This window comes from Myxocyprinus asiaticus, chromosome 3 (genome assembly GCF_019703515.2).
Source record: "Myxocyprinus asiaticus isolate MX2 ecotype Aquarium Trade chromosome 3, UBuf_Myxa_2, whole genome shotgun sequence".
Classification (NCBI taxonomy): Eukaryota; Metazoa; Chordata; class Actinopteri; order Cypriniformes; family Catostomidae; genus Myxocyprinus; species Myxocyprinus asiaticus.
The window spans coordinates 58491482-58516070 of NC_059346.1; the positions used below are offsets into that span (position 1 = coordinate 58491482).

Consider the following 24589-nt stretch of genomic DNA (forward strand, 5'->3'; position numbering starts at 1 on the left):
AAACATATAATAATGTTTCGGTAGTGACATGATTATTTTTAAGCTGTGACAAAATGTCATCTTCAGCATCTCATTTTAAGGAAATAATTACAAGCTTTGAACAGTTGCACATAGATAAAAACATAACATTTAAGATTAAAACCCCCCAAATCCAAACAACTTTGAGTTATGCTCAAAATTTGCTAAAATTGTCACTACCGAAACATATACTGTATATATACTATATTTGTTTTTTTTGGCATATTCGTTTTTTTTTTTAATCATATTTGATACATTAGGATGTAATGATAATTTTAGAAAGGTAAAATGCTTGTAACGTAAATCTGTTTTATAATTATATAAATATGCATATAAAGCTGTGTATTTTTTATAGTGGTGGACATAATATATTATATATATATATATGCAATGTAACAATGATGGAGAGATGTAGAAATAGTTATACCTCATACAGTAAATATTATATGTGATACATTTTCAACACGATTTTTCTATAAAAAATAATGTACAAAATATCAATAAGCACAAATTGTTTCAATCCAGTAAATATTGATTTTGAAATATCAGTAACAATATAAATGCTATTATTATTGTTACTTTATCAAAATAAGCAAAGATTCCACAGCAAAAAGACATGTGCATCACAATAAGAAATCGGCCATGTTGGAAATTATTTTAGTCCTTCTACTTCCTTAAGAGCATGAATAATTCACCAAGAGGCAGTAAACGCGTATTATATTGTATACAGCAATTTTTCGAAAATCATGTATCAAATATAATATGATGGGCTTTATAGGTTAAATAGAAGGTTCTTCAATAGCTGCGTTTCCACTATCGGGCCAAATGAGGGCTCTGGCTTGCACTGGCTAATGGTTCTTTTCACCATAGGTTCTGCATAGAACCCTCTTCTTATAAAGAACCCTTTTCACTGTATAGGGTTCTTGAGTTGGAATGATTGATTCTTTCCAAGTTCTTAATGTTACAGTATAGTTTCTTCACATCAGTGCATTGGTTCGATCATCTGTTCGTAAAGAAAAGTAATACTTTTAATCACCTGTACATAGATGGTTCACTGAAGAACCATGAAACCAAGAACCATTTAAAAGGTTCTCCTATAATGTTAGGTTGTAAAACTCTTTGTGGAATCTTTATTTTTTAAGGAGGGAGTTGTTTTACAATATCTTGAATGTACATACATATTTAATATTCATGGCAGATTTGTACAGTATAGTTATGTTTATCATACAATGGTTTTTTGCAGTTCCCATATAAAGTGGACATCCCTTTGGTAACAATCTTTGTGGAGGATGAATGGACGGAGATATCTGATGCAGTAGCCACATTCAAGGTGGCTCCCAACTTTTCTCGAAGCTCTTGGGACTGGATTGGGCTTTACAAGGTTAATTAATGAACATGAATTCATTCATAATTTTTGTTCCAAATTAAAAAGCTAATTCTGATCAACTAGCTATAAGATTGATTGAGCATTCTTTACAAAAACCTACTTCCATAGGTTGGGTTTAAACATCATAAAGACTACGTAGGGTATATTTGGGCCAAACAGGAGGAGTCTGATTTCCTGAGACAGGAGCACCAAGTAAGGAGAAATCCAAAATACATTTTGTTGGATGAAAAGAATCATCCCTTTAAGAATATCCACCACTTATTGAAAATACTGTATCAGCTTCTGCATTTTTATTAGTTGTTTTTTACTTGATATCTCCAGGTGACTTTTGCAGAGGAGGAGTTGCCAAAGGATTCTGGTGACTTCATTCTGGGTTACTATAGCAACAATATGGGCTCCATTGTGGGTGTCACTGAGCCATTCCAGGTAAATATTGTTTGCTCTTAACTCTATTATGTACTAATTTCCAGTGTTGGGGAAGCTACTTTGAAACTGTAGTAAAATCACAGCACACTGTCAGCACGCTTAAATGTTCCAAGAAGTTGCATCTCTCAGTTCATCCCTTTAAAAGCACCACAGCTTAAAATATTAAACTTACTAGTTTGTTGTTGGATGACTAGTGGAACATTCTGTCCCATTTGTAAAATGTGTACCTTTATTTGATTTCTGTCTCAATGTTTTACATCTGTTGTCTTCAGTAGCTTTTTCGGTGGATATGAGTCTGGTAGATCGAATTCCTCTGTTATATTTTGGAGTTTGTGTATAGCCCAAGTTTCACGTGGAATGAAAAATTACCTTAAGTCTGCGTTACCTGGCCAAGAACCATGCAGACACCATCTGTAACCATAGAAACAGCTGCAGTACCTGCAGCCAGGTACAAGCAAAAGAGATTTTCACATTTAGGTTTACACCAAAAAACGACTTTATATTATGCACCCACTGAGCACTTTATTAGGAACACCTGTTCACCGACTTATTCATGCGATTATCTTATCAGCCAATTATTGCAGCAGTGCAATGCATAAAATCATGCACATTCGGGTCAGAGACTTCAGTTAATGTTAACATCAATCATCAGAATGGGGAAAATATTTTATCTCAGTGATTTCGACCGTGGCATGATTGTTGGTGCCAGACGGGCTAGTTTGAGTATTTCTGTAATTGCTGATCTCAGGGGATTTTCATGCACAACAGTCTCTAGAATTTACTCAGAATGGTGCCAAAAACAAAAAAAACATACGGTGAGCGGCAGTTCTGCGGACAGAAACATCTTGTTGATGAGAGATGTCAACGGAGAATGGCCAGACTGGTTTGAGCTGACAGGAAGGCTACGGTAACTCAGATAACCACTCTGTACAATTGTAGTAAGCAGAATAGCATCTCAGAATGCATAACACTTCGAACCTTGAGGCGGATGGGCTACAACAGCAGAAAACCACGTCGGGCACTTTATTAGGACCATAGTTTTCCTAATAAAGTGCTCAGTGAGTGTGTGTATATAAATATATGTATATATATTTTTTTGCCATGTATAAATAAAACATTTCATGTTTTACTGTAGATTCTAAATTCATACGGTTAAATTAACCATGACATTTGTAATTGCGGTTAATAGTGAAACCCCTAGCCTCAGTTCACTTGGCTGCATCACTACTTGTTGGAAAAAGTAGCTTGTTACTGGTAAAGCTACATAGCTTTCCAGCTGAGATATTGCCATGCTTCAACATTTCTCATTATGCACTATAAAACTGTTCTTAGGTATTTTAAATTGATTAAATAGAGAACTGAATCAGGAAGTTGATGCTGTCCAGTTAACATACTTTTCCTGATATCATCTTAGATTCAACTTCCAGCATCCACTGCAGTAGATCTAAGTGCATCAGACAGCTCTGACTTCACATCTGAAGACGAGGTAAAGCAGGCTGACTCTGGCGCCTCAAGCCCTGTGGTTGAGGAGCGACAGAGCAGGGATTGGAGCGCCAAACCTAGCAAAGGGCAACCAAGTAATCCGAATGAACCACATTCCAAAGACAACTTGCCACATTCCAGCTCTTGCAAGCAGAGTGGTGATACCCTTGAACTGAGCCAGACCTCTGATGACCCTGTGGCTTCTGATGAAAGTTTTAACTCAGGAAAAGATGCAACCAAGCCAGAACCTTAGCTAAGTACACCATTTGCTCTGCAGGATTCAACTTGCTTGAGGCTGTGGTGGCAGGTTTCTGCTGGGTCTATAATGTTGTTGTACATTTACTGTCCTGTGATGTTCTTTGGAGATGTTGTGTTATATGCAGGGCAGCAGTAAGCATTTATTATGTGGCTCCCTCCAACAAAATACAAGAGGGCAGGCTAAATTGTTGTCTGTGTCTGTTTTTCATTCTATGTAGAAATGTCTCTCTTTCTCTCTCTCTCTCTCTCTCTCTCACACACACACACACACACACACACACACACACACACACACACTGTCTCTCTCTCTAACTGCACAAGGCAAAACCTGAAACTCAAAGAAATAATTCTGATTATACTTGCATAATATTAATGCTTTTAATCAATTCATATGGAAGTCATTTCCAGAATCTATCAGGGTTTAATGCACAATAGAAAACAATTGTGGTTCTTATTGGGATTGATTGAAGCAGATTCTCTTTAGTACAGCATAGGTTTTCTCTGTTCCAAATACTTGTGAACTGCCTGCCTAGACAGCATTTTTAGGCATCATAAGTACACTTCCAATGTAAAAGCTGTTCTAAACAGAAGGCAGACAAGTTATGCTGCCTTGTAAGATACATTCGCCAAATCCTAATGGTGCTATCACACTAACCTTCACACGGTGAAATTCTATGGGCGAAATACAGTAATTTCAATGGGAATCTGCACGATCAGCGAGAATATCCGCTCGCGGATTTCGCGTGGAGTTCATGTTTGGTGAACTTTAACAGGCGAATTCGCCGTGTTGACCAATAGGAAGTTGCTGGTTTTGGCAGTGACCTCTGTGTGAGCGGTGCTTCGTACAGAGCTACACTGAGTATTCACAATGGACAAGGATATAATTTTAGCAGTGAATTTCTTTTTAATTTGAGTCTCACAGTATGTAAAGTGCAGCATTAAAAAGAGGCAGTTCACATATAAATGATACTTTTGCTGGTTTAACACATGCTCAACATCTGTCAACGCCATGTGAAGGTATGTGTGACCAGAGCTTAAGGCAGTAGTGCATATATCCTTCATGGATATTATTAGTGAACCCCAGAAAGCACTGTGATGAACGAAGTAAAATAATACATCTAAGATGGCAGACGGAGCAGGAGAAATGCCGATTATACTTCTATTTTATTCAACACTGTGAAACATTGATAAAAAGTAGCTCGGTTTCATGCAATATTTTTGTGTGCTATATATTTATGTTGTTACCTTAGCAACATGCTAACATCAGACTCATCTGATCAGATTCATTGGGAATCGTCTGTGAGCATTAAGGCTGGATTACACTACACAACTTAAACAGATTTTAGACCCGATTTTCAGTCGAGCCAAGTTGGTGCCAATCAGGGCTAGTCAGCTTTCACAGACAATCACATAGTATATGATGGGTCTCTTAGCCTCCTTAGCCTCGATATTTAAGCCTCCTACTACCATTGCATTTAGTCTGATGATATTAAGTATGTTTGATATTTTTGAGTCAACAATCCACGACTACAGATGAAATCTTGCATGGCAGCTCACCAGGGTTTGGAACAGAGCTTGGGACTTCATGATGTTTGGCCACATAAGAACATTGGTAATTCCCTGCTAAAGGTGAAATTCTTTGGTCATTACCTTGTTGTAACAGGGAGGGTAAATTTGATTACAACATGCTCTGCAAATGCAGATCCACACTCCTCAGGTCCTTGAAAGGCAAACACACATAAAGGGATGACACAGGCCAACATTCGTTGACTCTTAACTAACACAACACTTCGGCTACACTACAGTTTGGATATTATTCATGTTTATCTTAAACAGTTGCATCTTGTAATCTTCTAGGACAATTATGAAGTCTATTCCTCTCAAAGTTGTGACTACCATGCCATCGTGTTCCTGTGGTTAATGCCCTTGAAAAGAATTTGAAAGTAACATCCTGCTCCTTGACCTGCCAAATTTAAAGTCAACATGAAATGATATTTGCAACTCATTTCACATCCGTAATGTGATATAATTCCAAATGAATTGGAAGGAGGATTTGGTGATGTTTGGTGTAAAGGAAAGTTGCTTCAGTGGCGGAAAGTAATTTCACATAACAAATAGTGCACTATAGGAGTATGTTCACACTGACAGTGATTAAATCTTTGGAGGTTACTGTTGGTTGCTATGAAACGTTCCTGCAGGCAGTGAATCACGTGAGCTGCTGCATTGTTTCGCTGTGTATTTGCATAAAGTTGAACTCTGCTCAACTTTTGCATCTGATCTCAAATCGCCATCTCTCGCAAATGAATGACTTCCAGTCACTTTGTTAATGCATTGTTCAGAGTGAAAACCCCTTAAAGTAATAGGTCAGACAAAAAAATAAAAACAATTCTGTTATTTATTCTCCCTCATTTTGTTCCAAACCCATAGGGCTTTCTTTCCTCTGGAGAACACAAAATGAAATGTTAGACAGAATGTCCAAGCCACTCATTTCCGTTCATTAAAAGTGACTGGGGGCTTTCAAACTCTGAAAAGGACAAAAAAGTACCATGTAAGTGATCCATACGACTCAAGCAGCTGTCCAAGCCATTCCAAGTCTTTTGATTTTTGGGTGAACTGTCCCTTTAAGACCAGGAAAGACATAGGGTCAGTTTTGATTTCATGTTGACTTTAAAGAATGACTGCATGGTTTATATCTGAGATTTAATCTGGTTTTTGTCAAGTATTGTATCATTACTGTACTTGTGGTAGGAATCCTAGGATATTCTTTGCTGTCTAGGGCTTACTAGGGTTTATCCTCCATGGTAAAATCTATTGTCTCCTCTCCATCTCTTCCACAATCGCTCAGAATTTCCATCTTTTTCTATGTCCTCTCCCCTCTCATTTCTCCACTTCTCACCTTGTCTTTTCATCTCCAAATCACACCCCTCGCGGGTCACAGTGTCTGGTTGTCACATTGTGTACCGGGCTCTGTTAAGGGCTCAGATGTTGTCAGAAGTAGTATATTGGATTGGTAGTTTGTGCCCCATTTATGAAATGTTGTACAATTACTACTTAGCCTTTGGACACGTGGTGTGCTGTCACTGTTTACATGGTTAGGTGAGTGAGAGTATAAGCGTGTCAGTGTTTATTACAGTGTCTATGTTTCTGCATGGATGTGTCATGGATATTCCCAGTGCTGTGCTAACAGCCACCTTTTAATATTGTAGTGATGTTGAAAAGTATCATTCCTAGTAAATGGAATAGAAAATGTAGGTATTGAAAGTTTCGAGACATGAAAATAGTTATTATTTTACACACGTTTTGGAAATAATCTGTGTAGTTTGCTGCTTTGGAATCTTTGGAAATCAAAACAATCCAGCATTCTAGAATAAGATATTTTTCCACTTGAGAAATACTTCAGTTAACAGTATGGATAACTGCATAGGTTCTTAAAATATATGTATGTATGTTTTAACTTAGTATCTCTATTGCTATTAGAGAAGGAAATTCCAATAGTTTATGCTAGTTTGCAACTATAATAAGAGGCAAAAAAGTAACCCTTCACTTGAGTTTGTCAGCACCTATTATATTTTAATACGCAATCCTACTACATTTGAAGTAAAATCAGATGCACTATTGGAAATTCTTGTTTCCTTTGAAGGCCAAATAAATGTTTTGCAAGTGCCGGTGTTTAAATCATTTTACTGTGTCCAGATGAAGATTTTTTTGTGATTATATTTTGTTGATTTTGAAATGATTTTGTGCTCACAAGACAACGTATAAGCATGTATAAGATAGGTTATAGAATGAAATGAACTCAAAGATTGGAATTATATAAGATGTGGGTGTAGTTAAGTAGAACAGATGACAATCAGTGCCAAAACAGAAGATATTGTATTTATTTTCGATTGTATTTATTTTCATATTCATGACATTAAATCAATGTAAAGTCAGATTCTGCTGGTCAGTGTGTTTAAATCATTATTAAGAATTATTATGGAGAATAAGAATTTATAATGTTATATAAAATAATTTGTAAGATTTCCCTTTTCAATTCTGCACTCTTTAACATTTCATTTTTATTCTTTATGAAAACAAATGTTGTCGCTTTAATCATTTTATTGTTTACTGTATATTCACGTTCATTATGATTAAATACATTTTGGACATTGTATTGAGCAGAATGTATTGACTTGGTAGGCTTGTGAACCATTGTTCTAGGTTGTTGTTGTTGTATAATGGTGTCTTGCCTTAGACCACTGTCAAACATTGGTGTTCAAATGAAAATAAATCCTTTCAAAGTGGAATGTTTTATGATTATTTAATTTTATCAAGAAGTTTTGTAACATGAGATAGTCAAAGGTATTCCTTTCTCATTCACAAAGTATATTAAGTTCTATAGTTGCAAGAAAAAGTATGTGAACCCTTTGGAATTAGCTGGTTTTCTGCATTAATCGGTCAAAAAATGTGATCTCATCTTTATCAAAGTGACAAGTAACACAATGTGCTATAGCTAACAACACACAAACAACTATAATCTTTAACGTCTTTATTCAACACATCCCATCAAACATTCACAGTAATGTGAAAATTAAGTGAACCCTTGGACTTAATAACTGGTTGTTCCTCCTTTGGCAGCAATAACTTCAAACAAGCATTTCAGGTTCAACGTTCAGAAGGAATTGTGGACCATTCTTCATTACAGAACTGCTTCATCTCAGCCATATTCTAAGGATGTCTGGTGTAAACGGCTTTCTTGAGTTCTTTCCACAGCATCTCTGTTGGGTGAAGGTCTGGGCTCTAACTGGGCCACTCCAAAAGGTGGATTTTCTTTTTTTTTTTTTTAAGTTATTCTGTAGTGAATATACTTCGATGTTTAGGGTCACTGTCCTGCTGCATCACCCAACTTCTAGTGAGCTTCAGCTGCCGAACAGCCACCCTGACATTATCCTGTAGGATATCTTGATAAACTTGAGAATTCGTTTTTTCCTTCAATGACGGCAAGTGGTCGGCAAAGATGTTAACCAGTTCCAATGAGTCCTTCAAGTCTTTAGCTGTCACTCTTGGGCTCTTTTTACATCATTGAGCATTCTGTGGTGTGCTCTTTGAGTTATCTTGGCTGGACGGCCACTTCTAGGGAGAGTAGCCACAGTACTAAATCATCTCCATTTATAGACAGTTTGTCCAACTGTGGACAGATGAATATCTCAGGCTCTTCGAGATAACTTTGTAACCCTTTCCAGCTTTATGCAAAGCAACAATTCTTGATTGTAAGTCTTCTGAGATATCTGTTTTGTGAGGCATGGTTCACGTCAACAGATACATCTTGTAAATAGCAAACTCAAAATTCTGAGTGCTTTTTATAAGTCAAAGTAGCTCTAACTCACACCTCCTATCTGAGATTAAATATGCACATTTTGTACACACAAATCAAACAAATGAGATGAGTTTTCACCTCTGTTAACTATTTTTCCATCTGCTGTGTTAAACTGCTTAAATCTATGTGGACATGCTAAGGCTAATTTCATTATAAATATCTTAAATACACCAAATTAAATAATATTTTCACACTTTTTGCAAAGTTTTTGTCTCCTTGGTAACCAAGTACACTAACTTTTGATAAAATGTTATTAGTGGCAAAATTATTGGTTGTGATGAAAATTGAGACAATGAGAAGCTGAGACAGTCGTAAATTATGTAAAGGTGCAAGTCATTTCCAAAAAATACAGTACATGTTAAAATGTTTATTATTAATTCGCTCTTTGTTTAGATGATCATAGTTTTAAATATACTAATATTTCTTGATAAATTCATATTTTAAGAAAGAAAGTCTGGGTCTGGAACAAGTTTATAAGCGCAAATGTCACAAACTTGTTTAAAAATTCTACATTTTTTAGGAAACAGTATGCAATTTGTTTAATGTTATTTGTTTAAAGCTGCAACTGTACTGAACTGCTCGACTGAATAGAACCCTTATTATCAAAGTCAAAACATGACTTGCTCATTGAGTGAATTAAACCCGTCAATCACCAGTGTTATTTATAAAACAGGTTTTGCCTCATGTCACATAACGAATGAAATGTAAGATTACGTCACTCTGTGTTACATAATAATATTTATTTGGGAGGTTGATAAGAAAAACAACCTGAACATAACAACTGTTATCAAGTTGTGTTTTGTTGATATAAGCATGTGGCTATATTAATGTTTGCCAATGCCAGCTCATTTCTGATGCAATACATGGATTAAGAGGTGTGGTATTAAGCAGTGCCATTGTGTTGGGGTATTGTGTCTAAACTGCTGCCTCATCCTGACAGTGTACGGAACATTCCTAGCCTGTTTTAAACATCTTTATATGTCATTGTGAATATCCTGATAATAAGTCACTGTGAGTTTAGCACAACATTTGAGGCTGAATTGCTGCAATAATATGACAACAGATTGTACAAAAAAAAAAAAATGAACGAACGAACAAATGAACTGTTATGCTGTTGATATAGTATCTGTTTTCTCTGTGTTTTTGCTGCTTCATTCTGATTTGACATGCAGTCATTAATCAGAAGTGTTGTTACTAGTAAATTGCCAAGTAGAACATATGTGTTGAGTATAGATGATACAAAGAAAGTAAATAAATGTATTTCAAAGAAAAAGACAATTTGCATGGGCACCATACATTAATAGTATGCCGACTTATTAACACAATCAATTTTTAATTCTATTAAATTAGTTCTCAAAGCACTTTTCCCAGTCAAATTTGACCTCAAAATAAATAAATAATAATTAAAAAATATTGGGGTTGTGTGGGTGCCTCGTGCCGTCCCCCCACAAGATGCCGCCCTGGGCAACTGCCCATGTTGCCCATGCCTAAATCCGCCACTTTGATAAGGTAATGTTCAGATATATACGATTAATATCAACGCTTAAGTAGATTTTGGACAGTAACTTAGCCTCTGTTACGTTTCCTTTTGCAGCGCTGACACATAATTGACATCACAGTTTCTACCTTTGGCCATTTTAATCGGAGGAAGCAATGCTTAAGTGAGAAGCAGACATACATTTTATGCAATTTACCTTTCTTCAACTCACGCCAGGACAGCAGATAAGGAGCTAAACAGGACAAGCCTCTGGGGCATCCATTTTATCTCTCGCATAATTGTGTTTTGGTTGTCACAGAAGCCAACATTAATGTAAAAACAACATTTATGTTTTCAAGTGTTCATAAGTTGCATAAGAGTCTGTTTCCCCATGGATTTTAAATTCGTATTTACATACCAAGTTACTTCAAAAAGTACAATTGTATTATTGGATTAAAAGGGACATTTAAAAATGTATAAGCCACATCTATGCCCTTGAAGATAGTATTATTGTACATGTCAAAAAAATTGTAATACACTAAAAAAAATGTACTCAAATTAGCAAATAAATATGTTAAGGCTTTCTAATTTAGGACTGATTCATAGTGACGCATTGTAAAGATAACAAACAATCATAAATACTTTTTTCCTTACAAGCTAGAGCATCAAGTTTTACATGTTTGAATGTAGAATTTACTTCATATTTTCAAGTTATAGTTCAGCGAGTATTGAGTCACGAGTTTGAATCCAGCGTGTGCTGAGTGACGCCAGTCAGGTCTCCTAAGCAACCAAATTGGCCCGGTTGCTAGGGAGTCTAGAGTCACATGGGGTAACCTCCTCGTGGTCACGATTAGTGGTTCTCGCTCTCAATGGGGCGCGTGGTAAGTTGTGCGTGGATCGCAGAGAGTAGCATGAGCCTCCACATGCTGTGAGTCTCCGCAGCGTTATGCACAGCGAGCCACGTGATAAGATGCGCAGATTGACTGTCTCAGAAGCAAAGGCAACTGAGACTTGTCCTCCACCACCGCGCCACCGCGAGGAACTACTAAGTAGTGGGAATTGGGCATTCCAAATTGGGAGAAAAAGGGGATAAAATAAAAAATGGCTATATGTGTAATACCGTATGTAGTTGCAGTTAGTATTGTCAAGTGTTTATTGTTATCGCCATAAGATGCATAAGAGTGGGAGTCCCCATGGATTTTTCAAGTAACTAAGTTACTTGAAAAAATTAGATTGTATTATAGGATTAGAAGGTACAATAAAATGCCACCTATGCCACTTTTAAACACTTTTTGCCAGTCTAGTAATCGTTTATAATATGCCTGTGCAAAACTGTAACTAGCTAAAAAACAAAGTGTGCACAGGCCTATTCATTCATTGATTTTTTTATTGTATTTTTTTTTTTTTTTTTTAAATATAACATACTATTTTACTTTCTGTTCGTGTAGTAACCTACAAGTCTTTTAAAGTTGTTTTCACTTGTTGTTATTGCCGTTGCCGTTGCGCAAGAGCGTGTGTTCTTATGGAGCTCGCTAAAGGTGCAATCCCTGACGAGTTTACATCATCCTTGTCATGTAACCGTAATGCCCCACAGAGATTGGGCTGTACCCCCCTCCACGCCACATGGTTTGGTCCTGTCACCTGAGAGGACGAATGAAGACAGGCGGCTCATGACGCGTGGAGGGCCTCTCCATAAATACTCTCACGTTTCTTGAGGGGTGCGAGTCGTCCTGCGTCTGTCAAACGAGTGTTTTGAGCCGATAAACAATACAGAAACTAAAAATGATGAACGGAGAGATTAACGGTTACCACAACTCACTTATTGAGGAGGACTGCTTCTTGTTTACATCGGAATCAGTTGGAGAAGGACATCCAGGTAAAAAGTCCAGAGCCGAACTTTTGGTGAAGTTACAATAGTAGCCCATTCGGATCCGCGATTACATAACAGCGCACCTGCTCTGCTGCGCGTTCACTGTTATAATGCGCGGTTCAAGTTTTTTCTCTTACAGATATTATGTTATATTTAACTCTTTCTTTTATTTGCGAATTGCTTGGGTACATATAGTTACATAGTTACAGTCTTGAAATCACGATTTTGTACTGATTCTAAAACTGTGCAGTGAGCTGCCTATCTAGATTGCATGACAGCCGCGTCCGGAGTCAGCTGAACCAAAACCGCACGCGAGCGGCGCGACGCGACAAAACTGTATCGCTGCTATTATAATCAACGAAACTGTCAGTTCAAGCGCGCGATGCTGATTGTAAAGGGAACGATATAGTTTTCTCGCGCCGCTCGCTCTCGGTGCACGCGTGTAAAACACGTGTATAATGTCTAGCACGATTTCAACAGTTCCGTCCAAGGGAGCGTTCACACAAGACGTGTCACTGTGTTCAAAAACTAGGTAGACTGAACTGAACAGAACGGAGGGGTCTTGTGACTCGTTTTTAAAAGTTTAAATATTTAACCCGATAAAGAGACGCGACGCAACGGCCAATCTCAGACGGAACGCAATAACGTGTTCATTGTGAACGGCTCTTATCAGTGACTCGAGCTCTATGCATTCAAATTCTCTGTATCTTTTGTATAAAGTGCAACATAGAAACGGAGCAGAGTGCTTTCTTTAAGCGTGCCTTTTTGTTTACCTTTCTCGTGCGCTGTACGTACATCATAATTTAAAGGAATATTCCAGGTTCAGTACAAGTTAAGGTCAGTCAAAAGCATTCGTAGCGTAATGTTGACTACCACAGAAATTATTTTCGAAAAAGCACAAATCTGGGTTACAGTAAGGCACTTACAGTGGAAGTCAATGGGGCAATTTTGTAAACGTTAAAATACTATTTCAAAGGTAAAGGCACAAAAAATTGGCCCATTCACTTCCATTCTAAGTGCCTTACTGTAACGTCGATTTTTGCTTTTTTTAAAGACAAGGAGGGACGAATCGAAATTATTTGTGGAAATTAATATCATGCCACAAATGCTGTCGATTAATCTTACCTTGTATTAAACTGAATATTCCATGAACTGAGTATCCTGTTGATGTTCGCATTCGATTATTGTCATATTCTAAACAAATGACAAATAAACGTTTCTATTCGAAAACTAATTTATTTAGTCTTCACAACAGTATATGTCATGCTATTTAGAACCATGGCATTTCCATGTTTTAGTCTACCATGATGGTAAAACCATGGAATTCTTTGAGGTACAGTACTGTGCAAAAGTCTTGGGCACATAAGATGTTTCACAAAAGCATTTGTCTTAAGATGGTTATTTATGTCTTCATCTTTAGCGTGTCAATAGGAAATATAAATGTTAGACTCCCAAACATTACTTTTGCAAATAGAATAGAAGAACAGGGAGCCCTGCAACAGATGCCATCTCCCCCCCACCCCCCCACCCATTTTGCAGTTCCCATCTGATACATCACTGTACCATTGCCACAGTACTTTTTTGTAAATCTTGAGACTATAATAGCATATTGTTGTTTGTTTATTGTCCTTTTTAAGCATTCTGATGAATATTCATCTTTAATTGTACAGATAAGATATGTGACCAGATCAGTGACGCTGTGCTGGATGCTCACCTGAAGCAAGACCCCGATGCAAAAGTAGCTTGTGGTATGGGGACTGATTTTTCTGCATTCTTGGTTGCATCTGGCAATTTCTGGAAAAAAATCATTGAGCTTGAGTTTGCCTTCCCAGAGGCCTGAGTATGTTTCATGCTCTTTTTCTAGAAACTGTAGCCAAGACTGGAATGATTTTGCTGGCAGGAGAGGTGACGTCGCGTGCAGTTGTAGACTATCAGAAGGTGGTCCGTGACACTATTAAACACATTGGATATGATGACTCATCAAAGGGTTGGTTTGGCAATACATACTTTACAGTATACTGCTTCTTCTTACTACTGTACATGTTTCTGCTGCAAGCTAACCAACAAATGGACTCAAAATGTCACTGAATGCCATCCCAAATGTGACTTTCTTTCCTCTGCAGCTCTGTATGTCCTCACAATGCAAGTGAATGGGGTTCAAAACTTTGAAGCTCCAAAAAGCACATAAAGGCAGCATAAAAGTAATAATAACTTCAGTGGTTTAATCCATGACTTCTGAAGCGATACAGTTGGTTTTGGGTGAGAATGGACCAAAATGTAACTGCTTTTTCACTGTATATCTTGACATCTGCAGTCTCGTTGGCGATCATGATTTTAAGCTTGATTACATTTCCTATAACGCCATCTAGCACTCTGCACATGTGTCAAACACTAGGAAGTGTAATCGAGCTTGAAATTGTGATCATGGATAGAGACTGCAATGACAAGATGTACAGTGAAAAAGGAATTATATTTTGGTCTGTTCTCACCCAAAACTGTTGAGATCGCTTGAAAAGACATAGATTAAACCACCGGATTCTGGATTTTTACACTGCATTTATGTGCTTTTTGGAGCTTCAATGTTTTTGACCACATTCACTTGCATTGTTTGGACCTACAAAGCTAAGATAGTCTTCTAAAAAACCTTCGTTTGTGTTCAGCTGAAGAAAGAAAGTCACACACATCTGGGATGGCATGAGAGTAACTGATGAGAGAATTTAAATTTTTTGGTTGAACTATCCCTTTAACTGGTCTCTCTAATCCCCTCTGCTCCGCAGGCTTTGATTACAAGACCTGTAATGTTTTGGTGGCTCTGGAACAGCAGTCTCCAGACATCGCCCAGGGCGTTCATTTGGACCGCAATGAAGAGGATGTTGGTGCGGGTGACCAGGTAATTCAGTGCAGTGACAAACTTTAAATAAGACGGTAATATCATTTAAATATTGTCATTATTAAAAATATCACATTATTAACATTTTATAAACACTTAAATATATATTTTTAAAATATTATGAAAATGATTTAAATGATTATAAAAACTTTTATAAAAATAAATTTCAAAAAAAAAAAAAAAAAAAAAAAATATATATATATATATATATATATATATATATATATATATATATATATATAATACAATTTATATAATAATAAAGATGTAATAAAATGAAATAAAAAAGTATTATTCTGTAGTGTCTCAATCAAATAAAATTAGACCAACAATCTAGATCAACCAAGCAAAACATCTAAATCTTAAAATTTTATTGTTTTGTTTTTTTTCATGTCCTATGTTCTTAAAGGCGCTTGTAAGCGATTTCAGCCGTTCTACTTCCACGAGACTGAGCCGTTGGATTAGCCACGCCCCCACTTTCCAAAACCCCACCCTCCATAGATACCAAATTAGCTTTATTAAGAGCAGAAACAGTTGTTAAAAACAACAGTAGTAAAATAGCGCCCTCAACAGACAACATGGCATAAAAATGCATTATGCCTCAATAATTCGCTGCAACTATAACACTATGAAAACGCACAAAATGATTGACAGGCAGAAAGCCATTGTCCACGGACACATTTTTATTTGCTGTTTATAGAGTCTAGAGTTGTCACAGAGACCAGAGAAATATCTCAGGACACTTATTTCATTAATATCTTACAGGGAGTATGAAAAAAATTTTTTGTATGCCTTTCAATGAAAAAAATCTCTTACAGCACCTCTGATGTTCTATATTTTTTAATGTCTGTAAAGTCAAAACCAGCTGTGTATGTTTTAGTCATTCAAATTGTTGTGTTCTTATTTCAGGGTCTAATGTTTGGCTATGCCACTGATGAAACAGAGGAATGTATGCCACTCACTATTGTCCTCGCCCACAAACTCAATGCCAAGATGGCTGAACTGCGCCGTAATGGCACCCTGCCCTGGCTCCGCCCAGACTCCAAGACCCAGGTGTGTTAAACTGCAGAAATGCTCACTGCCAAATTGACTCCTCCAAATTCTGGTCTCACGTCTATACTTAACCGCTATATTTGTTCATACAATTTAAGTGTTGGTTGTAGATTTAAGGTTGTGTTTATAAACAAGTGCATTCAGGGGCCTGGGTAGCTCAGTGGTAAAATACGCTGGCTACCACCCCTGGAGTTTGCTAGCTCGCTAGTTTGAATCCCAGGGTGTGCTGAGTGACTCCAGCCAGGTCTCCTAAGCAACCAAATTGGCCCGGTTGCTAGGGAGGGTAGAGTCACATGGGGTAACCTCCTCGTGGTTGCTATAATGTGGTTCGTTCTCGGTGGGGCACGTGGTGAGTTGAGTGTGGTTGCTGCGGTGGATGGTGTGAAGCTCTCCGTGGCAACGCGCTCAACAAGCCATGTGATAAGATGTGCGGGTTGACGGTCTCAGATGCGGAGGCAACTGGGATTTGTCCTCCGCCACCTGGACTGAGGTGAATCACTATGCGACCACGAGGACTTAAAAGCACATTGGGAATTGGGCATTCCAAATTGGGAGGAAAAAGGGGAAAAAAAAAACAACAAAAAAAACACAAGTGCATTCAAATCAAATGTAGCCTCTGGTGGTAACAAACCTCAGTACTTGTGGGCCGATAGAGTTACCTCCAAATGTCTCCGCAATGAAGCGATATGTGTTATTATTCAGGTAGCAAGCTATAAACAAATCGACAATTACTAACTTACCTAACTTGCTCAGCAAGGTTCTCTTCAAACCATGGCCCTGCAATGACATTAGTTAACCTCAATGAGAAAATTGACTATAAAAAAACAGCACCCCTGACTCAATGCTGAGAATTTGTGTTGCGTTATGAATTGCACATATTTCGAAATGCAGGTTTTTGTGTTCAAGGACACTTGTAGAGTCTTGGGTCTTACAAACGAAATCTGGCCCTTGAGTAGCCTACATTAAGCCCCTTTCACACAAGAGATCCCAGTAATAATCTTGGGAAAAGTCGTTCCGGCAACTGTTCTGTGCTCTCATTCACACACATCCCGGGACAATCATAAAGACCAAAGTGACATCAAGATGTGACATCTAATGTAAAGCGTCTTGAATTTACTGATGACCGCGTCTTTTCTTTCGAGAAGCCCGCTCTTTCATCATCTTGTAAACAAATAAATTGCGTACGGTACAACTAAACTGACGGTTAATTACTTCGTCTGTGCGGATGGCGTGTCTTCCTGGTCCCTTTATGAGATTTGCCAATTTTATTGATTTTAATTCTGGCAGTTAGGCCAACTTTTATAAATAGCTCATAAGATCATTTTTGTTTTGTTCGTTGTTGATTGTTTTTGTGTTATTGGCTGCTGTCTACCAACTGAAATGCCTCCCAAGTACAATAAAGATAGAAAATGAAAAGTTACAACTTGCCCCACCTACGGGGCATGCTGTAACAGGTGTGGGGCACATTGTAACATGACCATATTACAGCGTAAAATCCCCCTATAACAACTGTATCTGATCTAATTAAAATAAATTGATGATAAACTAAAATATTATGTCAATAAAAGTCATTTATTAACTTAATATAGCAGTCATTTTGACACTTGACAATGAATAGCCTACACAAAGCCACAGCTCTTCCCTACTTCAGGTTTGGAGCTACGCTCTGAATGAAAAATGTTATTTTATCAGATCGGGTTGGTGAAGCTGTAAATGTAGATTGTTTTTTTAATTTTCATTTAACTAATATTTACAATGGAAACATTAATTTCTTTACTAAAAAAAAAAAAAAAAATTGTTGAGCGGGGGGGTGGGGGTGGGTGTTGTCGCTGTTCTTTTCTGCATATCGTAGCCCCCTTCGGCATATCCCATTCACGGCCCATTCAGCATAACATGGCGGCCCGGCCCACCAGGAAAAGTCCCGGTCTCCCTATGACTATATCCGCCCCTGCTTCTGACAGTGCAACACAATGAAATGTCTGTGTCTCTCCATGTTTAAACAGGTTACGGTACAGTACAGACAGGACCGTGGTGCCATGCTGCCAGTCCGTGTCCACACTATCGTGGTATCTGTACAGCACGATGAAGACATCTGTCTGGATGAGATGCGTGATGCGCTTAAAGATAAAGTAATTAAATCTGTGGTTCCCAGTATGTATCTAGATGATGATACCATCTACCACTTACAGCCCAGTGGACGCTTTGTCATTGGAGGCCCTCAGGTAATTACCATATTTGCATTTGCTGATTGCTTACTATGACATCTAGACTGTTTTATCATATTTCACAATTAAGGAGCAGAACTTGCAAATCAGCACTAAAAGGTGTATTCATTTGGGGATTAAGTGATTAAATAGCAAGGTGATTTGGCACATATTTTTTTATTTTTTTTTCTCCCAATTTGGAATGCCCAATTCCCAGTGTGCTTTTAAGTCCTTGTGATTGCATAGTGATTTGCCACAGTCCAGGTGGCAGAGGATGAATCCCAGTTGCCTCTGTGTCTGAGATTGTCAACCCACACATCTTATCACGTGGCTTGTTGAGCACATTGCCATGGAGACATAGTGCGTGTGGAGGCTTCATGCCATCCACCGCGGCAACCACACTCAACTCGCCACGTGCCCCACCGGGAACGAACCACATTATAGCAATCACAAGGAGGTTACCCCATGTCACTCTACCCTCCCTAGCAACCGGACCAATTTGGTTGCTTAGGAGACCTGGAGTCACTCAGCACACCCGGGGATTCAAACTAGCGAACTCCAGGGGTGGTATTCAGCGTCTTTACCACTGAGCTACCCAGGCCCCATAAATCTTTTCTTTATAGTTTTTACTTAACATTGTGCTTGAATTAATGTAATCATCATCTTCAATAAGGGTGATGCTGGCCTGACTGGTCGTAAGATTATTGTCGATACCTATGGAGGCTGGGGCGCCCATGGTGGAGGAGCGTTCTCTGGAAAGGACTACACTAAAGTGGACCGATCGGCTGCGTACGCTGCCCGCTGGGTGGCCAAGTCTCTTGTAAAGGCTAAACTCTGCAAACGTGTTCTTGTGCAGGTAAGATGTGCAGATATTTTGCATTATGCAAAGCAAGTACGAATTATTGACACTCAAAGTTGATCTTTTTTTTATTTATTTTTTTATATTTATTAGCTATGTTTCCATCCAATTATTGGATCAAATTATTGACATTTGTGATAAAAACTGGAATATCGCGAAAGCAGTTTGCGAATAAAGCAGTGTTTTCATCCCATGTGTTTAAGAGAACAGAATTGTCACTTCTAGGCAGTGTTGGGTAATTTACTCAAAGTAATTAATTACTAATTACTTCTCTAAAATTGTAATCAGGTTAATTTATGGATTACTTAATTGGATTATTAACGACTTTATTTTTAAATTACATTCTATAACACATTACACAGAAAAGTTAATTTTTCCACTCAACGAATTTAAATAATGTCCCAAATAACACGGTATACACTATGCACTTACAATATACACTGTGAACTCAGCCATGTAGTGTATGAATATTTAAAGTGTAGTATCGTCGCAAATGGAACACTTAACGTTTTTTTACTACATGGAAGCATTCGCCATTGAACAGCTGTCGGAAGTGACGTTTCAAACGCAATGCGATGTGTTGCCGCTAGCTTTAGCGCATTAGCCAACCTCAGTTCAACACTTGTATCTAAAACATGCATATTCACACAGCGTGGGATGATGGTAAAGCATTTAACTTGCATTTGTAAGGTGCTGTCTTCACTGAAGTTTTGCTGGTTGTGACATTCTCCATTATTTACAATTGTTTTGTCAGACCAGCATTGCAGCCACGTAACTCTGCTTCTTTTGCTACGTACAGCAAGCCGCAAGCACTGAGTGCATGAAGTATCCACCATTCCCCACTCCGTTTTGACAGTTGAAGAAGTGCTTCATCCGAGTACTCATCATAGTACACTTTTTTGTTGCATGTTCAGTGTTATTATACATTAGGGCTGTTGATTTAATGCGTTAATTCAGTGCGATTAATTATATAAAAAATAATGCGTCAAAAAAATTTACACAATCATGTCCCTGGACCGTAATAACGAATATTCCTACCATCGGCGCAAGTTTGAAGTACCACCTGTTTTCTCCAGTGGGCAGTAAGTGAAACTCCAGCTGTATAAGCAATGCACAGCTTATACAGAGAACAAACCTCACTCACCAACATCAGACAGCACAACATAAGGACGCATTCTTGCGTTCAAACAATTAGAGTGCTAATCCAAACGCAGGGATCTCAAGACGTGTTTTTCAGAGTTTCAAACAATGTTTAACTTGACTCAGCGACCAAAAAAACGGTATGGTTATGATGCGGCGCAACCAAAGTATGACGCTCCGAAAGTGTCCGTCTGACTCGTGTACATTGAACAAAAGACTTTAAAATAAATCTGGGACTGATTGATGAATTCAGTTGCAAAATGTATTGCTGTGAACTGTAGGCCAATGATTGGCTTATGTTCAAAAATATGGAAATAAACAATATATTGGATATATACACTTTTTGTACGGTCTCATCAATGATTTACTCATGTGCTACAATAATGTATTGCATTTTAATTATCTTTATTATTTTTTATAGTAAATATTTTATTTGGAATTATTTAAATTTAACTATTTGTAATTATTTAATCATATATTAAATTATTGTTATTTGAGGGGCTTTCTCTGCAAATATTTATATATGCGATTTTAATTCGATTAATTAATTGGCATACCATATAATTAATTCGATTAAAAAAATGGATATGATTGACAGCCCTAGTTAACAAACTACTCGCAGTGCCTTAGACTTTAAAATGACGTTGAATAGTGCAGAAGTGTGCGGTTTGGGACGCACCGAAAATTATAATGTCTATACATGCCTTTCAGTTGTTAAAGCAAACAGATGTACATATGAACATAATTCATGTTTTAAATGTATTCTACATAAAAAAAAAATATTATTTAGAAATATGTGTAACTCAAGTAATTCTCTTTAATTTGAAAGTCAGTAAGTTTAATGTGATTACAATAATTACAAATGTAATGCATTGCACTACTTTTTTCTTGTTTTTCAAAAAAGTAAGTAGATTAACTAATTTCTTTGTAATCAGATTACACCCAACAATGCTACCGGAGGAATTGGCACAAAATATAAACGGAAATGGAAGTTTTATTTGGTCACATAACTTGTTACAGCAAAGTCACATGACTTATTTTGACGCACATTTAGGAATTTATTCAGTAAACGTGTTTCCATCGTAGTTTATGCGCATGACAAGCAAGCGTATACATTTTGTATACGCATTTTGGAGACTTTATTTGCACCTTGTTATGCCTTGATATCGCAAAATTTGCACAAATATATGTGGATGGATACCAAGCTATTGTTATGCATAGTTATTCATTATTTATATTTAGTTATAATATAAATAAAATGATTTTTAATAACGTTATAAATTAGTGAGGTGTGGTATGCATGACATACGCTGTTTGCCTTCATCGTGGTACAGGTTTCATATGCCATTGGAGTGGCCCATCCTCTTTCCATTTCCATCTTCCACTATGGCACATCCCAAAAGAGTGAGCAGGAACTGCTTAAGATTGTCAAGAAGAATTTTGATCTTCGTCCAGGAGTCATTGTGAGGTAACATCTACTCTCTCCTCACTCTTTTTGTAGTGCTGCTATTGTGATTGAAGCATTTCTTATTTCTTCCAGCTTTATCTTCCAACTTTTCACATAGTGAATTGAGCCATTCCTGCTTCTTCTGCTTTTGTCTGCGCTTCCCTATTATTTTGGGGGTTTTGCATCGCTCTGATTCTTTCAGACAGAAGATAATAGCACAAGCAAACTCATTTAAGATTGTAAATTTAAGCTACTAGATACTCTGCTTTGAGAGTAATGTCTCAGAGTCCCATACGCTATTATAAACACCTAACCATGGCATCCCTGTGGTCAAGCAACTTCTAGTGATCGGTTCTGTCTAAACCCGAGTCAGATGCTTACCTAGGTGGGCATTTTTAGGCATCGAAGGCATGCAAACGCAACGAAAAACCTGTTCCAAACAGTAGGCAGCCTTATAAATTATGCTTCCTTATAAGAAACAGAGGCAGTTTTTGGCCAGAATTCAAGGCACCATTGCATGTTTTCATGATGGTGACGTTTTTTTCCAAAACGGTCGATGGATGTCAATTTTTAAATAAAACTATATTTTATTCAGTACTGAAAAGAATCAGTCGAAAATAGCTCAAAATAAATAGTTTCACTCGATAATTGTCAGTATCATTAAGTTTTTACCTTATTAGAGTATCGAGTCCAAACAGTAGTGGAGTTTTCAACATGCACAGTTCATGACATGTAGATTTGATCATCAGCACCATATGCACGGACTGTCCGCATGCAGCCCAGTATTTCTAGACACATGGGTAGTCCACTGACGCTAAGGCCTGGCGTTAACTGTACTATAGTGAATCACAAAGCAGCGTAATGCGCATCCATCAAATGCGTTGCACGGGCTGCCGGTCAAAAGGTACACTTCTAGAGTGCTTGGGCACGCGGAAAAACAAAGTATACCCTAGCCTTTAGTCTTTTTTTCTTTTGGAATGGAACGGAATGGAATTGGAATGCCCAATTCCCAATACGCTCTAAGTCCTCATGGTGGTGTAGTGACTCAATCCGGGTGTCGGAGGACGAATCTCAGTTGCCTCCGCATCTGATGCAGACCATCAATCCGTGCATCTTATCACGTGGCTTGTTGAGCGCATTGCCGCGGAGATATAGCACGTGTGCAGGCTTCACGCTATTCTACGTGGCATCCATGCACAACTCACCACACGCCCCACTGAGAGCGAGAACCACATTATAGCAACCCCAAGGAGGTTACCCCATGTGACTCTACCCTCCCTAGCAAGGGGGCTAATTTTGGTTGCTTAGGAGACCTGGCAGGACTCACTCGTGACTCCAGGGGTGGTAGTCGGCGTATTTACTCGCTGAACTACCTAGGCCCCCTAGCCTTTAGTCTTAACGGAGATGCTGCTTATGCTAAGGTTCCATTTCGGTTGCTGCCTTGGAAGATAGCTGCCTGTGTAGAAAATAGGCTACATATAAGTGAGGCAGCTCACTGGTGTTCAGAACAGGGCCATCATGTTTGCTTTGAGCGTTTCACTATTGGGGTACAACAAATTCACAAAGTAGCTAGCTAGTGTTTGCTATTAGACTTGCTTTCTATTTCACGCTGCAGTTTCCTTCTTCAGGGTGAGTGTCACGGTAAGTCACTGCAAGTCACTGCTTTATCTTCTCTGGCTGCTTTGTGTAACCGCATGCTTGAAGTATCGTTTACATGCTTTAATGAATGCAGTCTTTTATTTTGGTGAGTCCGTAACCCATAGCCACTGTGTTTTAGGGAGCTGGAGCTGAAGAAGCCCATATATCAGAAGACCGCGTCTTACGGCCACTTTGGCCGCGACTCTTTCCCCTGGGAATTGCCCAAAAAGCTGCACTACTAAACCGTATTTCAAGCTTTTCCTCTCTAGGCCTGTTAGCGTATACTACAGAGATGCCTACATGGCTGACGGGGAGAAGTATTATTCTGGTAAATGAGTCCTGCTGGTTTAGGTGCCAATCCTATTTAAGTAGTCACCCTCACATTATTCATTATCCTGCCATATTTCATCATCCATTTACACACTCTATTTTCAAATTTCAATGATTTTTGTTTTTCAAAGGTAATTATGGTTCATTAGCATTAGGGCAAAGCAAATGTAATACTTGGATTAATATTTTTTTTTTTCAAATGTAGAAATTGTGAACTGGTTGACCAGTATTAACTAAGGCACCTAGTTTTACACAGTTATATCCAGCACTTCAACACTATTGTAGCATTCCCTATCACTTTTTGTACTTTTAAACAATGTGCATTATTTATTTGTGCTGTCAAATATGCATATGTGTCAATCTGTAATTGGTAGGTCAACTGTTGGGAAGAACAGTTACTCTGTATGTTGCTGTATAATTTATTGACAAGTTACTTTTCTTCTCTAGTATACTGTGGTTCCAAAGTGTCATACAGAAAAACTTTGGGGACCAGCCACAAGGAAGTAACTGATTGTCGCAGTGCCTGGGTATGCAGTGCCATCTATTGTGGCCAATAATATTGCATTCATAGATGCTTATTGTCTTTTTTTTCTTTCACTGTCTTTGTCTCTTTCCTCTTCCTCCCTTGAACAGAGAGAATGCAAATTTTGGCTGGTGTTGTACAGAGAAACTAGCCTTGTTTACATGCGCTCTCTCGTTCTCTCTACCTTGATTTTTCTTTAATTTATTTTTAACAATAAAATGTTTTCCAGTA

General features: G+C 37.9%; 2 protein-coding genes across 3 annotated transcripts in view; both read left to right on the forward strand.

Annotated features, from left to right (window-relative positions):
• The window catches only part of LOC127420415 (inositol polyphosphate 5-phosphatase K-like), a 48810-nt gene extending 40953 nt beyond the window's left edge, over positions 1-7857 (forward strand). For both annotated transcript variants that reach the window (XM_051662706.1, XM_051662700.1), the window contains 4 exons: positions 1262-1399; positions 1514-1597; positions 1727-1831; positions 3246-7857. In XM_051662706.1, the coding sequence (XP_051518666.1) occupies positions 1262-1399; positions 1514-1597; positions 1727-1831; positions 3246-3566 (648 nt within the window). In that variant the 3' untranslated portion in view covers positions 3567-7857. The remainder of the gene's footprint in view (positions 1-1261; positions 1400-1513; positions 1598-1726; positions 1832-3245) is intronic.
• A 4255-nt stretch (positions 7858-12112) lies between these two features.
• On the forward strand, positions 12113-24589 carry LOC127426759 (S-adenosylmethionine synthase-like). The gene is made up of 9 exons (XM_051673777.1): positions 12113-12280; positions 13945-14022; positions 14139-14261; positions 15052-15164; positions 16074-16217; positions 18221-18439; positions 19095-19277; positions 21755-21888; positions 23645-24589. The coding sequence occupies exons 1-9, from the start codon at positions 12187-12189 to the stop codon at positions 23745-23747; spliced, it is 1191 nt and encodes a 396-aa protein (XP_051529737.1). The 5' UTR covers positions 12113-12186; the 3' UTR covers positions 23748-24589.